The 17,313-nt window shown below is 38.4% G+C and overlaps 1 protein-coding gene across 1 annotated transcript in view; it reads left to right on the forward strand.

The window, feature by feature from the left end:
* Window positions 1-4,063: 4,063 nt before the first annotated feature.
* LOC311615420 (lymphokine-activated killer T-cell-originated protein kinase-like) overlaps window positions 4,064-17,313 on the forward strand; it is a gene marked incomplete at its 3' end in the record, with an annotated part of 32,969 nt that continues 19,719 nt past the window's right edge. The window contains exon 1 of the mRNA XM_084870836.1: window positions 4,064-4,748. Coding sequence (XP_084726962.1) covers window positions 4,080-4,748 — 669 coding nt within the window. The 5' untranslated portion in view covers window positions 4,064-4,079. The remainder of the gene's footprint in view (window positions 4,749-17,313) is intronic.

The raw sequence follows: 17,313 nt of genomic DNA on the forward strand, positions 1-17,313 counted from the left end.
GCCCTTGACCGGAATTGAACCCATGACCCTTCAATCCTCAGGCTGGCATTCTATCCAGTGAGCCAAACCAGCCAGGCAAAATCTATACCCTTAACAAAATTTTAAGTGTAAAATCTGTTATTGTTGACTATAGGCACTATAATGTAGAGCAGATATCTAGAACTTATTCAATTTGCATAACTGAAATTTTAAATCCATTGAATAGTAACTTCTCATTACCTCCTTTCCCCCCTTCTATTGTCAACCACTATTCTATGCTTTGCTTTTGAGTTTGACTATTTTAGATAGTCATATAAGTGGAATTATGAAATATTAGTCTTTCAGTGACTGGCTTACTTCACTTAGCACAATGTCCTGAAGGTTCAAACATGTTGTAGTATGTGAAAGAATTTATTTCCTTTTTAAAGCTGAATAATATTCCATGGTATATACAATACATACTATATTTTGTTTATCCATTCATCTGTCAATGACCATTTAAGTTGTTTCTATAACTTGGCTGTTGTGAGTAGTACTACAATGAACATGGGAGTACAGATATCCCTTCAAGATCCTAATTCAATTCTTTTGGATATACAGTACAGTGGTGCCTCGCATAAAGAACGCCTAGCACAGCGAACGCTGCACACAACGAACTTCATTTCATGATTCACACAACGAAGTCGCCCGAGCTTCCACGACCGCTTCGCCCGAGCTTCCAGGATCGCTGCCGATGTATTGCATCCTTCCGCGCAGGCACTGCAGGCAGTCGTTAGTCACTGCGCTTAACTTAAGCACGTATCGCGGCAATCGTTCTTCATTACGAATTAAATCACGCACGTATCACGGCAGTCGTCCTTTTAAGTTAAACTCAATACACTGTATCCGGATTCAGCTGAAGCAAACAGGATCAACGATCTTTACTCGGATACTCTTGTCCGTTATTTCCGGCAGATGTTGGAGAAAAGAGAAAAACAAACGACTTTGGACAGGTTTTTCATGAAACCATCGGCCAAAAAGCAGAAAATGGATGAAGATGTGCAAGATTCGGTAGACTCTACTTAGTCTGTCTTAAAATTAAAAAAATGTGTGTTTTTTTTTTTTAAAAAATTATGTTTTTAGATGTATCTAAATAAAAATAATAACAAAAAATTTATCTTTTTTTATGTCATCTTAGCATATTTTATGCTACAGAACGAATTATTTTTTTTAACATGTATTGTTATGGGAAAACGCGTTTCACATAACGAACTTTTCGCATAACAAACTTGCTCCTGGAACGAATTAAGTTCGTTGTGTGAGGCACCACTGTATTCCCACAAGTGAAATTGTTGTGTCATATGGTAGTTCTATTTTAAAATTTTCAAGAAGGCTCCATAGTGTTTTTCATAGTGCCTGCAGCATGTTTTTATGGGACTCTTGTGAAATAGAATTTATCAGAAATGCTATATTTGCAGAACACAACCCTTCAGCAATACTACAAATTATGATTTTGTCTATGTATGAATTTCTATGTTTTATCCACTTTAACATATTGAACCATGTTTTAGTGTATTTGACTCATCTTGTTCTGACGAAGCTTGTTAGTTTCAGATGACTTGGCACATAAAAGTATCACAGACACAGTGAACTAGCCTGAAAAAAAAACCACACAAGTTTTCTAGTTACAAAAAGCTCAAACATATTAATCAATAACTCAGTGTATGAGATATTGAGTTACTTAATTATGTAATCACATAACAATACAAGAGTAGCAATTTTTAAATACATTTGCATTGTCTATTTAAATGAATTATTTCCAGATTAATTTTATATTTGTTTTTGGGAATTTTTGATGAACAAGAATTTAAATATGATAGGAAGGAAGCTAAATATATTAACTGAAACAAAGATGGTTAGCCTGTCAAAATTTGTTTTAATATTATCACAATAACAATTAAAAACTCTACCAGCCGAAACCGGTTTGGCTCAGTGGATAGAGCGTCGGTCTGCAGACTGAAAGGTCCCGGATTCGATTCCAGTCAAGGGCATGTACCTTGGTTGCGGGTACATCCCCAGTTGGGGGTGTGCAAGAGGCAGCTGATCAATTATTCTCTCTCATCGATGTTTCTAACTCTCTATCCCTCTCTCTTCTTCTCTGTAAGAAATCAATAAAATATATATTTTTTAAAAACCTCTATTAATGATAAAAATGAAATAAAAGCATCAATAATAAAGTACAAATTTTTATCAACTATGCTAGAAAGGATTCTTTCTATTCTTTTAATCTTATTTTTTAAAAAAATGTGTCTTATTAATTTGAGAGAGAGAGAGAGAGAAACAGAGAGATAGAAACATTGATAAGAGAGAAACATCATAATAGATCAGCTGCCTCCTGTACGCCCCCTGCTGGGGATGGAGCTTACAGCCTGGGCATGTGCCCTGACCAGAATTGAACCATTGACTTCTTGGTTCTTAGGTTGATGCTCAACCACTGAGCCACACCAGCCTGGCTCTTTCTATTCTTTTATAGAAAATAATATAAAATAATTATATGGGCAGGTGAATAAATAGTACACAACCAACAATATAGGGAAAAGGCTTTACAGGGGTGTGCCAGAAAGCTAATATTGAGTTATTTTTCTAGTTTTTCTGATGTTTATAGTATTGTATTTGTCAGCTTTTATAAAATTTTAGTATAAGTGTCTAAAAAATACAAAAGATCAATGAAACCAAGAGTTAGTTCATTGAAAAGATAAGATTGATAAACCTTTAACCAGACTAATCAAGAAAAAAAGAAAGACCCAATTAAATAAAATAAAAAATGAAAGATTAGAAGTAACAGATAACACCACAGAAACACAAAGAATTGTAAGAAAACATTAGAAACAAGTATATATAAACAAATTTGACATTCTGGAAGAAATGGGTAAATTCCTAGAACCATATAATCTCCCAAAACTGAATCAAGAAGAAACAAAAAATCTGAACAGACCAATTATAACATAAAGTTGAAGCAATAATAATAAAAAACTTCAATGAAAAGACCAATAAACCCAATAAAAGGGAAAATATACACTTAAAAAAAAAAGATAGAAAAGTCCTGGAACAAATTTTTACCAAACATTTAAAGAAGAACTAACACCTATTCTTCTCAAACTATTCCAAAAAACTCAAGAGGAGGAAAAGCTCTTTTATTCATTTTACAAGGCCATCATTATCTTAATTCCAAAACCAGATAAAGACATTGCAAAGAAAGAAAATTATAGGATAATATCCCTGATGAACATAAATGAAAAATTCTCAACAAAATAGTATTTTGTTTGAATAGCAAACCAAATTCAGCAATACATTTAAAAGATCATACATCATGATCAAGTGATATTTATTCTGGGGATGCAAGGTTGATACAATATCTGCAAATCAATAAATGTGATACACCACATAAACAAAATGAAGGATAAAAATCATATAATCATATCAATAGGTGCAGAAAAAGCTTTCGACAAAACTCAGCATCCATTTATGTTATAAACTCCCAGCACAGTGGGAATAGAGGGACCATATATCAACATAATAAAAGCCATATCTGACAAAACCACAGCTAATGTCATACTCAATGGGGAAAAGCTAAAAACATTTGCCTTACGATCAGGGAAAAGACAAAGATGTCCACTTTCACCACTCTTATTTAACACTAGAGGCCTGGTGCATGAAATTTGTGCACAGGGGTGGGTTGTCCCTCAGCCCAGCCTGCACCCTCTCCAATCTGGGACATCCCTCTCACAATCCAGGACTGCTGGCTCCCAACTGCTCGCCTGCCTGCCTTCCTGATTGTCCCTAACCACTTATGCCTGCCAGACTGATCACCCCCTAACTACTCCCCTGCCAGCCTTATTGATGCCTAACTGCTCCCCTGCCAGCCTGTTTGCCCCTAACTGCCCTCCCCTGCAGGCCTGGTCCCCCTAACTGCTCTTCCCTGCAGGCCTGGGTCCCTCCCAACTGCCCTTGGGACCAGTTTTTAAGATAGCCTTGGCCTGGACCTCTCCTCAGCCGGCTCCTCTTCTACCTGGAGTGTGGCTGCTGCACTGTGCGGCTGGGGACCTAAAGTGATTATTACAATGGAAGAAATCAATAATTTTAAGACACCAAGCAAATTATCTGAAAAAAGAAAATATGTGTTATGTTCAACTCCATGTATAAAAATTCCTGCCTCTCTGTTTATGCAGAAGCTTGGCTATGGCACAGGGGTAAATGTCTATCTTATGAAAAGATCTCCAAGAGGCTTGTCTCATTCTCCTTGGGCTGTGAAAAAGATTAATTTTAGATGTAATGGTGATTATAAAAGTATGTATCAAAAGAGATTAACTAATGAAGCTAAGATTTTGAAAAGCCTTCATCATCCAAATATTATGGGTTATCGTGCTTTCACTGAAGCCAGTGATAGTAGTCTGTGTCTTGCTATGGAATATGGGGGTAAAAAGTCTCTAAATGACTTAATCGAAGAACGAAATAAAGACAGCCACAATCCTTTTCCAGCAGCCACGATTTTAAAAGTTACTTTGAACATGGCAAGAGGGTTAAAGTATCTGCACCAAGATAAGTTGTTTCATGGAGACATAAAGTCCTCAAATGCTGTAATTAAAGGTGATTTTGAAACAATTAAAATCTGTGATGTAGGAGTCTCTCTACCATTGGATAAAAACATGACAGTAACTGACCCTTGTGGGGGCCTGATGGCTGGGATCTCCCTTTTCTTGTCCGGCACGGAAAGAGAGATGAACAAACCGGTTCTAAGTGGAGGTGGCCAGGGACTGAGAAATATTAGAAATAAAGAGAGAAGCCGAAACCGGTTTGGCTCAGTGGATAGAGCGTCGGCCTGCGGACTGAAAGGTCCCAGGTTCGATTCCTGTCAGGGGCATGTACCTTGGTTGCGGGCACATCCCCAGTAGGGGGTGTGCAAGAGGCAGCTGATCGATGGTTCTCTCTCATCGATGTTTCTAGCTCTCTATCACTCTCTCTTCCTCTCTGTAAAAAATCAATAAAATATATTAAAAAAAAAAAAAGAAATAGAGAAGACACAGAGATAGATTTTAAGCTGGGAGCTGGGAGGGCCGCAGACCTCCTCTGCTGGAGAGACTGACGGACGACCTCGTAAGCCACACAGCACATCTATTTATACTCGAATCCAACAAGGGGTTTCACAGGAAAACAAGGAGCCTAGGAGAGCCCAGGTTCCACCCACTCCTTCCTCCTGGACAAACACAAGCCAGGAACTAAGAACATCTCTGCACTCCCAGGGCGGGAGTGCAACTGACATGATTCTGTCAATATCCCGGGCCCAGTCAGCAACAATCTATAGAATGTCCAGATGTCTTCCCAATTGGCCCTCTACATCTCACCCTTTCTTTCTTTCTTTCTTTCTTTTTTTTTTTAAAATTTAAACATTAAGAATAAGACTCTAAATTAAAACAATTGCAAATAATGCCAATGCAAAACTAAACTACATACATGTTATCATTTTCAAAACTTGAATGTCAAGAGCAAAACTCTGGCTATTAAATTATAACAAAACAACAATATGATAAATCAGAACTATGGACATATTAACATTTTTAGCTATCAAATGAAAGAAAGTCTCTTTTGTTGCTGGTGTAGATTTACTCAGAGTCCTTGGACTTGGCTGTGCAAGACTTTGCAGAAGACTGGAAGCTAACAGGTGCTAGCATGAGCAGGTACATGGTTGAAGAAGTAGCTTCCACTTCAGTCTTTAATTTCTTCAGATGACTCCATGTTGGCACCACAGTCCCCTGAGTAGCTTTCAGTTTTCTTCTCCTGCTTTGCTGTCAACGGGCAACTCTCAGTCCTTTTGGCCGAAGAGACGCAGGAGCTTCTCTGAGTCCATTGTGGTGATGGACATAACGCTCCAGCACCCGAATTGGCTGCATTGTTCCTTCTTCCTTGCCCTTGGTCCTGGGCAACTTGCAGCAATGCACAGGTGCTGACTGCTATCATGGCAAGGCATCTTCCCTATCTTTATTTCTGGACTATTTCTCCTCGGCTCTTGTGAGCTCCTACTTATTCTGTGGCTAGAACAGTCCTATCAGGTCCTCTCTGGGATCTGTTGTTGCAGGAATCCATAGAATCTTAGAGTTTTCTGGAAATATAAACATATTCTCAGCCAAAGATTAATAAAGAAATCTTTTCTATAAATTAGACTTGGGATCCTTTTTATTTTTGCCCAAACGATTTTCCTTTGGCTTATTCTGACATCATATGTGTTTTTCGTCCTGCTGTTAGAATTACAAATGAAAATTAGTTTTTTAAAGAAAAAATTTTCTGGATATGTTTCCTTACATAATATTTTCCCACTATCCCCCCTTTTTTAAATTTAATCATTAGGAGGCTTTGGAAAATTTTTATAACACAGTTTTGATAACTTTACATTTTAATTTTTTGCACAAAAATATGACTGCTTTAGGGTTAATTGCATGTTAAGTAATTTTACCATGAAATGAACTACTAATAGAAATTTAAGTTAATACTTTATTTTTTATTTTATTATTTTTAAAAATATATATTTTATTGATTTTTGTACAGAGAGGAAGGGAGAGAGATAGAGAGTTAGAAACATCAATGAGAGAGAGTCATCGATCAGCTGCCTCTTGCACACCCCCTACCGGGGATATGCCCACAACCAAGGTACATGTCCTTGACCGGAATCGAACCCGGGGCCCTTCAGTCCCCAAGCCGACACTCTATCCATTGAGCCAAACCGGTCCCGGCTAGTTAATACTTTAGAAACAGCTTTTAGTACAATGAAATTTTCTTGAACATTTACTTAGTTCAATTAGCCAATTTAAATTAATCTGAAAACTTGACTACTATTTTACTGTAAAATTTAATACTCTAACTATAATTTTAGTTTACCCTGTAAATATTAATGGAAAGGATTATTTGCATTCTTGAGAAAGTTCTAAGCATTCCTAGTATTAGGTTAAATTTAGATATAGGGCAGCTGCCATCAGCCACTTCTCTGTTGCCTGGGTCCCGATCTGAACTGGGCATGGGAAGCTCGAAGCAGCCATGGGGCAGGAGACCTCCCTCAGAAGAGGTGAAGGTTCAAGCTCCTGCAATGTTGGGGGGGGGGTGAGGATCTGTGGCCCACCTCTGTTGACCCCTAAGTTCTCTTCTTATGGCACCCTGCGGCTGTGCCTGGCTTAGGTTGCCCCTCCCTTGAGGAGTCTTACCCATCATTGGCTAACCATCCATCCTCCGGGGCCAAGCAGGGTGATGTGAGGTTCAGTTCTGTCTCCTTGGTAGCTTATGCCCCTATGGCCTCCATGCCCAGCACCTGCCTTGGGATCTCCTCACCTGCTGGCGGGGCCCTGGCATTGATCACATATCTTGGGGAACCCAGGTTTATTCTCCAGGGATGACCCAGCTCACCCCACTGAGCGAGAGACAGATCCATGGTACCAGCCACCATGAGGCTTCAACCTCAGCATGAGCTGAAAACTCAGGCAACAGCTGTGGGCAATTGGATTGTGAGAAGAGGGTCCCTCTTGGCAAAAAGAGCCAGAAGGGCCAATATAGAATGCTCAAGTGCCTTCCCAAGGGGCCTTCCACACAGTGGAAGGGATTAAATCCTTTCATGTGCTTTTTAAACTGCTGCCTGACATTCAAAAAATTAGTTTGTAAGTTTGTTTGGTATATGCTGGTATAAAATATCAAAAATTATAATGGCATTGTAGAATAATATCATGTAAGGATATTCTTTGCTTTAGCCATGGTAATTCAATTTCAAACTGGGAGAAATATTTAGTTACTTCGTTTTGCCCTTATAAAGAGGCCAAAACCTTCATAAAATTTAAAATATATGTATATAAGTAACATATATTAATTTTTATTTGATAAAGCAATCACTAGCTGTTCTGGTCTTTATTAGAATTGTTTATAAAATTATTGGCTTTTCATTTAACTGAAAACCTTGGTTATAACTTGATAATCTAATTTATTTAAGTAATTAAAGTAGGTATCTTCATTTTTAAATAAAGCAAATTTACTTCTGAATTCACAAGCTACAAATGTTGTCCTGCCTCTAGTGTAATTAAAAAATGCAGGCGGCTAGATAAAGTTAGGATTCAATTACTTATAAAAACATTGGCTTCTCATGTAACTTACTTTATATGACATTGATTATATTGTAAAAGCTAATTTATAAAGTAACTTAAGTAGGTATCTTTAATTAAAGAAAAAGCAAAGAAACTTATTCAGTAAAACTTATAAGTTTGATACTTTATTGGTCTGACCCAAAAGCATAAAGTGTCCCACCTACAGCCAATTCAAAAATGCAGGCTGCATGAGGCCTTTTTGTCTTTCTTGAAATTCTACTGCTGTGGAAAATTTTGGCTATATTTAGGAAATATATTGTTTTTGCCTTTCTTACAGATGAAAACTTTCATAACATTTAATATATAGTATATAAGTAAAGTATATGAATTAATTTTTATTTGATAAAGCTTTCCATGTGATTTCAAGTATCAATCTGTGTAATTAAAAAAATATTTTAAGAGAGAACAAACTTTTGAACATTTCGGGGCCCGTGAAATATGCAAAAGTTATTCTTAAAAAACCTTGAAATACTCTTGGAAAGATCAAATATATAATATACAATATATTTATATATATGATTTAAAGATTATATACCTAATTTATCTTAGAGAATATCAATTACATTTAATTTGGATCAATGAATTAATCCTCTTTCTTTTAAATCAGACCAAACAAGTAACATATTTTGAATTCCTAATTATATAAGAGAAAATACATTTTAACTATATAATTTCTCCCCATTTAATTTGCATTTTGAACTTTTAAAGCTGGCAAGTCAAATATATTTTGCATGTCCTAGATTAACACTTTACATTCCTAAGAAAAACACAAGACATAATTAAGAGTTTTAATTCTGTTCTCTAGATTTTTTGATTAGGCAAATTTAAACTTTACTTTTTTATTTATATAATTAAGAGCCAACTTCCAAAAAAGTTTTTTGCCACAGGAGTTTGGAGGAAGTTTGTAGCCATTCGATGCAAATTACCACCTCCCTTAGCTTACTGGGAGAGTGGTTAGAGCAATTAAGGTTGCTGACCAGCCTTCCTGGCTTCCTGTCGACATCTCTCTTTTAGTGAAACTGATTTGTTTCAGGCATCATGGCAAAAAAAAAAAAAAAAAAAAGACACTTTAAACTTTCAGAACTTTAAAATTTTCAGGTAGCAAATCAAATACATAGCATTTCTCAAATCGATAATACTTTTACATTTTTAAAGATACATTTCAAATGAAATATAAGGCATATTTAATTAATAGACTAACTTCAATTCTCTAGACTTCATGCAAAGCATACTTAGATCAACATTCCAGTATTATAACAATTCAACACATTTTGATTTAAGTTTTTATCATTTGATTTAGTAACTTCCAAATTCTTTTAAATTTCCAGCCAATTGGCCTGGCCCAGCCTTTGATTTTCAAAATGGTGACAATTTTCCTGCGGGGGAGGGGGGATTCAAAAGGCAAACTCTCAGTCATTCATAGTAAACTTGCTATCTCCTTTCTGGTGTTTACTTGCCTTTGGGAAGGAATCTCAAGTGCTGCTTTAAATGCCTTGGGAAACTAGCCTGTATTCATCTCCACCACTTATAAGGCTAAAAACAGTCTCCGGTTTTTATTCTGTACCCAGCAAAGAGTTGAGCCCAGCTCAAAAACTATGCGCACTTGTTTTAAACTGGCTTTTCCCCTTTACATGTGCATAGAAATCCCCAATGCATTTATGAATTCTTAAAACTTTAAGTCATTAGCTGGAAAAAAAGATGATGAATATGAGGCCTCTTAAAGTGCCTTTTTTTGGGGAATGGCATTGTTTATTTTTTTAATTTTATTACTTCTTCAATTTTTATTTATTTTTATTTTTAAGGAAATAAAAAGATTTTAAGATAATGAATTATTGGCACTTGCTAAGAAATTCCTTTAATCTTTTTCACTTGAATACAAATAGTTTACACGTGGAGGCAGAGGAGGTGCAGATAGTATTCTTAAAGATTTGCACCCTTCCACTCCAGGCTGTAAGGTCGTGGCTGCATCCCACTTAAACATTCTTAAACTCTCCTGTGCTGAATCAAAAAATAAAGTAGGTATAGGAGTTTTCTCTGGACTTTCTGCCGAGTATTGGTCATGCAACTGCTTTCTAACCTTTTCACAGGTTTCATCAACAAACTTTAAGAAAGAAATCAAGAATCTGACTACGCTTAAAAGAATCTCTTTGAGCCATGAGCATAGTTTAAAGCATTTAGAAGGGTCACCCATGTTTTACTCCCAGCTAATTCAATTTCACAACAATACACTCCCTCTACCTTACAGTTCCTTCAATCTGTGGCGTGCGCAATTCTTGGGAGTGATCCCTTGCCTTACCTCTTGTTGCCTCTTTCAGCCCACGCCCCACGTTGGGCGCCAGAATGGGGGGGCCTGATGGCTGGGATCTCCCTTTTCTGCGTCCCACATGGAAAGAGAGATGAACGAACCGGTTCTAAGTAGAGGTGCCCAGGGATTGAGAAATATTAGAAATAAAGAGAGAAGACACAGAGATAGATTAATAACCTTTATTAATATTCTCTACTTAAATGGATCTATTTAAATGAGCACTTTGAAGTACAAAAGAAGTCTATATTTGATTTTTTAAAAAATAAATCTTTATTGTTCAGATTATTACAATTGGTCCTCCTCTCCCCCCACCAGAGCTCCCCTCCAGCAGGTTCCCACCCTACCCCATGCCCTTAACCCTCCCTCCCCCCCACACACTGTCCACATACATAGGTGTATGATTTTGTCCAAACTCTTCCCACACCCCACACACCCCTTTCCCCCCTAGAATTGTCAGTCCAATCCCTTTCTATGCCCCTGATTCTATTATATCCACCAGTTTATTCTGTTCATCAGATTTTTTATTTACTTGATGTTTAGATCCACTTGTTGATAGATATGTATTTGTTATTCATAATTTTTATCTTTACCTTTTTCTTATTCTTCCTCTTCTTAAGGAGTATTTTTTAGCATTTCATATAATATTGCTTTGGTGGTGATGAACTCCTTTAGCTCTTTCTTATCTATGAAGCTCTTTATCTGACCTTCAGTTCTGAATGATAGCTTTGCTGGGTAGAGTAATCTTGGTTGTAGGTTCTTGCTATTCGTCACTTTGAATATTTCTTGCCACTCCCATCTGGCCTGCATAGTTTCTGTTGAGAAATCAGCTGACAGTCTTATGGGTACTCCCTTGTAGGTAACTAACTGTTTTTCTCTTGCTGCTTTTAATATTCTCTCTTTGTCTTTTGCTCTTGGAATTTTAGTTATGATGTGTCTTGCTGTGGTCCTCTTTGGATTCCTTTTGTTTGGGGTTCTGTGCCTTTCCTGGACTTGTAAGTCTATTTCTTTCACCAGGTGGGGGAAGTTTTCAGTCATTATTTTTTCAAATAGGTTTCAGTATCTTGCTCTCTTCTACTGGCACCCAAATAATTTGGGTGTTGGTACGCTTAAGTTGACCCAGAGGTTTCTTATACTATTTTCATATTTTTGGATTCTTTTTTCTTTTTGCTTTTCTGGTTGGGTGTTTCCTGTTTCTTTGTATTTCAAATCTTTGACTTGATTCTTGCGATCCTCTAGTTTGCTGTTGGATCTCTGTCTGTTATTCTTTATTTCAGTCAGTGTATGCTTAATTTCTAGTTGATCTTTTTTCATATCCTCAAGGGTCTCACTAAATTTATCAGCAGTGTCTAGAAAATTCTTGAAAAACCTTATAACCATGTTTTTGAACTCTATATCCAGTATATTGCTTTCCTCTATTTCTTTCATTTGTGACCTCTTTGTCTCCGCATTTTGGCTGCTTCCTTGTGTTGATAGAGTGGCTTTGTGTGCTAGTTGTTCTATAGAGCCCAGTGGCTCAGGCTCCCCAGTTATCTGAGGCAGACACTCTTGGCACCCCTTTGTGGGCTGTGTGTACAGTCTTATTGTAGGTAAACCTTGATTGTTGTTGATATCACTGGGAGGAATTGACCTCCAGGCCAATTGGCTGTGAGGATCAGCTGTGTCTACGATGGGAGAACTTTTGTGCTGGAGACACCCTTATGAGGCTAAGACTTGCTTCAGTGGGGCTTTGGTGCTCACTGAGTCTGCCCCCTGAATGTGTCCCTTATGGATCTGAGGAGTTGTAATCTGGATGGTCCCACTCTGATCCCTGGGTACACTGGCTCTTGGATCTCCAAGGAGTTGAAAATTCAACTTCTGCCTGTGGCTACCCAGCAGGAGCTATGGTGAGATCTGCAGATTCCTCTTTTTTGTTTGGGTTTTGGAGTTTGCCCAGAGGAGGCCCAGAACTGTGAAACAATGAAAGCTGCTGTGAGGCCTTGGACCTTCTTTTGGATGTTTTGGGTCTCTCTGATGCAGCTGCAATTTGTTCAGTAATTTTAGATTTCAAAGGACCAGACCATTCATATGCAAAAGCCTTTGCACATTTGGGTGGGGGGAGGTCTCAGAGTGGAGCAAACAGCAATGGCTTACTGTCAGCCCTGCCCTAAGAGGCCCCTGTGTGTCAGTGTTCCTCAGTAATCACTGCAAGCACCTCTGAGAAAAAACCACCCTGGAGTTCCGCCCGATGCCAGACAGTCCAGTTTCTCCCTGTATGAGTCTGGGTCCCCAGTGTCTCACCGGGAACAGGAGCTCAGAGCAGTCAGGAGCTTGTGTCTCCCTCTGGATTGATAAAGCCAGCCCTTTTCTGGTGTGTGCCTCTGTACCTCTGCACTTTACTTCCACAGCTCCTCTGAGTGTCAGTGTGCTTTTCTCTTTCCTTCTAGTTGTAGAATTTCCACTTAGCAAGCCTTCCTGTGGTTCTGGATGATGTCCGTTTTGTCTTTTAGTTGTAGTTTTTTTTTTTTTTTTTAAATAAATCTTTATTGTTCGTATTATTACAGATATTCCTCATTTCCACCCCCCCTCCATTGCTCACCTCCACCAGGTTCCCATCCCACCCTCTGCCCTTTCCCTACCCTCCATTGTCCTCATCCATAGGTGCACAGTTTATGTTCAGTCTCTTCCCACATCCCCCTCTCCCCCTTTCCCCAAGAATTGTCAGTCCACTCCCCTTCCATACCTCTGATTCTATTATATTCAACAGTTAATGTTATTCATCAAGTTTTTTAATTCCCTTGGTTTTAGATTCACTTGTTGATAGTTACGCATTTGTTGTTCATAATTTTTATCTTTATTTCTTCCTCTTCCAAAAGAACCCCTTTCAGCTATTCATATAATTCTGGTTTGGCAGTGATAAACTCCTTTAGCTTTCTATTTATTTATTTATTTATTTATTTATTTATTTATTTATTTATGAAGCTCTTTATCTGGCCTTTGATACTGAGTGATAGCTTTGCTGGGTAGAGTATTTTTGGCTGTAGGTTCTTGCTATTCATCCCCTTGAATATTTCTTGCCATTCCCGCCTGGCCTGCATGGTTTCTGTTGAGAAATCAGCTGACAAATGTATGGGTGCTCCTTTATAGGTAACTACCTGCTTTTCTCTTGCTGCTTTTAATATTCTGTCTTTGTCCTTTGCTCTTGGAATTTTAATTATGATGTGTCTTGCTGTGGTCCTCTTTGGATTCCTTTTGTTTGGGGTTCTGTGCCTTTCCTGGACTTGTAAGTCTATTTCTTTCACCAAATGGGGGAAGTTTTCTGTCAGTATTTCTTTCAATATGTTTTCGGTTATCTTGCTCTCTGTCATCTTCTGGGACCCCATAATTCTTTTTTTTTTTAAATATATATTTTATTGATTTTTTACAGAGCAGAAGAGAGTGGGATAGAGAGTTAGAAACATCAATGAGAGAGAATCATCGATCCGCTGCCTCTTGCACACCCCCTACTGGTAATGTGCCCGCAACCAAGGTACATGCCCTTGACCGGAATCAAACCTGGGACCTTTCTGTCTGCAGGCTGATGCTCTATCCACTGAGTCAAACCAGTTTCGGTACCCCCATAATTCTGATGTTGGTTCGCTTAAAGTTGTTCCAGAGGTTTCTTACATTATCTTCAACTTTCTGGATTCTCTTGTCTTCTTGCTTCTGTGGAGGAGTGTCTTCTGGCTCTTTGTGTTCCAAATCTTTGACTGGATTCTTGCGATCTTCCATTCTGTTTTTAGGACTCTGTATAATATATATATTTTTATTTCAGACAATGTATTCTTTAGTTTTAGTTGATCCCTTTTTATATCCTTATAGGTCTCATTTATTTTATCGGCCCTTTCTAGGAAATTCTTGAAAAACCTTATAAGCGTGGTTTTGAACTCTATATCCGGTTGCTTTTTGTCCTCCATTTCTTTCGTTTGTGATTTGTTTCCTCATCTCGGCATTTTAGCTGCTTCCCTGAGTTGGTAGAGTGGCTTTGTGTGTTGAGGTGTCCTATATGGTTCAGTGGGTCAGCCTCCCAGTTACCTGAGGTGGACACTCTTGGTGCACCCCTTTGTGGACTGTGTGTACAGCTTTATTGTAGTTAAGTCTTGATTGTTGCTGGTATCACTGGGAAGAACTGACCTCCAGGCCAATTGGCTATAATGATCAGCTGTGTCTATGCCAGGAGACAGCCTTATTCGACTAGACTTGGAAAATTGCAAAAGCCTCTGTGCTCAGCTTGGATGGGGCAGAGTTTCAGGGTGGAGCCTACAGCCTTGGATTTCCGTCAGCCCTGCCTGATGAGGTTCCTGAGTCTCAGTGTTCCTCTGTGTCCTTCAGTACTCACTGCAAGCACCTCTGAGAGAAAGGTGCCCTCGAGTTTCATCCACTGCTAGACAGTCTAGTCTCTCCCCCAGTGAGCCCGGAACTGGGGTTCAGTGCAGTTGGAAGTGGGTTAAGAGCAATCTGGAGCTTTTGTCTCCTTCCCTCTAGGGCAATCCAGTGGCAGAGTCAATAGTCCGTCCACTGCGTGTATTAACGTGCGCACCTCTGGGACTCTGCCTTTCACTGCTCCCCTGAGTTTCCGCCTGACAGCCCAGATTCCCTCTGTATGAGCCTGGGACCCCAGGGTCTGGCCGAGAACTGGGGCTCAGCAAAGTTCTGAGTTTTTATCTCCTTCCCGCTAGGGAATGCCAGCCAGGCCCTCAGCCGTCCCCTCCTCTCTGGCTCCGTCCTCTCCCCAAGCAAGCACCATGTCAATGTACCTTAGGCTTTTACAGCTCCTCTGATTTTCCTTCTGGTTTTCTCTTTCCTTCTCGTTGTAGAATTTCCAGTCAGTCAACTTTCCTGTAGTTCTGGATAATGTCCAATTTGTATTTTAGTTGTATTTTTTGAAATTGTTGTGTGAGGCTGCAGTTAGGGGTTTACCTATGCTGCCATCTTGGTTTCTACTCCCGTAGGTTTTTTTTTTTTTTTGTATTTTATAAATTTTTTACAGCGAGGAAGAGAGAGGGATAGAGAGTTAGAAACATCAATGAGAGAGAAACATTGATCAGCTGCCTCCTGGTGCACAACTCCTACTGGGGATTTGCCGGCAACCAAGGTACATGCCCTTGACCGGAATCAAACCTGGGACCTTTCAGTCCACAGGCCGACACTCTATCCACTGAGCCAAACTGGTTTTGGCTTTTCATTGTAGTTTTAAAGTTGTTATGCAAGGCAGCAAGTTCAGGTGTTTACCTATGTTGAAATCTTGGTTTCTCATAAATTAGATTATCTTTTAAAACATAAAACTTTGCTTATCTTTCTTGGCTGTTGAGCTTTTTCAATATGGTCATTGGAAACTGAGAGAATATGACTCAGAATAGCTCCTTGGGTATTTTCAAACTTTCAGTTAAGGCTTGTCTTGTCCTCTTGGTTTTCCTCATATCCTTGAATTTTGCTTTAATTTATTAAATGTATTTCTGTACTGAGATTTCTTTTTTATTTTTTAATTACTAATCTAGCTCTTAAGCATTTTACAGTTCTGGTGTAAAAATAATAAAACTAATAGGATGATATAGAATAAAGGACACTTTAGTTAAAAAAAAAATCCAGATATCAGTTGCATTTTTATACACCAAAAGTGAACTCTTAGAAAGGGAAACTATGAAAACAATCCCATGTCCAATTGCATCAGAAAATAAAAAATACCTAGCTATAAATTTAAACAAGACTGTACTCAGAACATTATAAGATACTGAATTAAGAAATAGAAAAAGATACAAATAGCTGGCTAGCATGGCTCAGTAGTTGGGCTTGGATCTATGATCTGGGAGGTCACATTTGGATTCCAAATCAGGGAACACACCTGGGTTGCAGGCTCTGTCACCAGTGTGAGGCATGTAGGAGGAAGCTGATCCATGGTTCTCTCTCATCTTTGATGTTTCTGTCTCCCTTTCCCTTTCTTTCCGAAATCAATAAAAATACATTTTAAAAAGATACAAATAAATGGAAGTATATACCATACTAATGGATAGGAAGAAATGGCATAGTTAAAATGTCCATACTACCCAAAGCAATAGATAGATGCATTGCAATTCCTATCAAAATACCAATGGTGGCCCTAGCCAATTTTGCTCAGTGGGTAGAGCACCAGCCTGCAGACCAAAAAGACCCAGGTTTTATTCCAGTCAAGAGCACATTCCTTGGTTGCGGGCTCCTCCCTGGCCCAGGCCCTGGTCAGGGCTTGTGCAGGAGGCAGCCAATCGATGTATTTCTCTCACATCAATGTTTCTCTCTCTTCCACTCTCTCTAAAAATCAATGAAAAATATCCTTTAGTGAGGTTAAGGAAACAAAACAACCAACCAACCAACCAAACAAACCAAACCAGCCTTTGTGAAGGTTCAATACAAAAAAACCCACCCCCCAAAAAAAACAAACAAACAAGCAAACAAAAAAACACAAGTGGCGTACTTCACAGAACTAGAACAAATGATCCAAAATTTGATGTAGAACCACAAAAGACCCCAAATAGGGCAAGTAATCTTTTTAAAAAAATATATATTTTATTGATTTTTTACAGAGAGGAAGAGAGAGGGATATAGAGTTAGAAACATCGATGAGAGAGAATCATCGATCAGCTGCCTCTTGCACACCCCCTACTGGGGATGTTCCCGCAACCAAGGTACACTTTGTAAAGTATATGATTGTCTAATCACCATGCTGTACACCTGAAACTAATACAAAATAATAATGAATGTAAACTATTTGGACAAAATATTACTAAGACAAATGTCCACGATTTTACTGCCTATGTTTTCTTTCTAAAGTTTTATGGTTTCAACTTTCCTATCCTATCCTATAAGTTTATAATCCATTTTGAGTTT

Source organism: Pipistrellus hanaki (genome assembly GCF_964339955.1).
Source record: "Pipistrellus hanaki genome assembly, chromosome: X".
Lineage (NCBI taxonomy): Eukaryota > Metazoa > Chordata > Mammalia > Chiroptera > Vespertilionidae > Pipistrellus > Pipistrellus hanaki.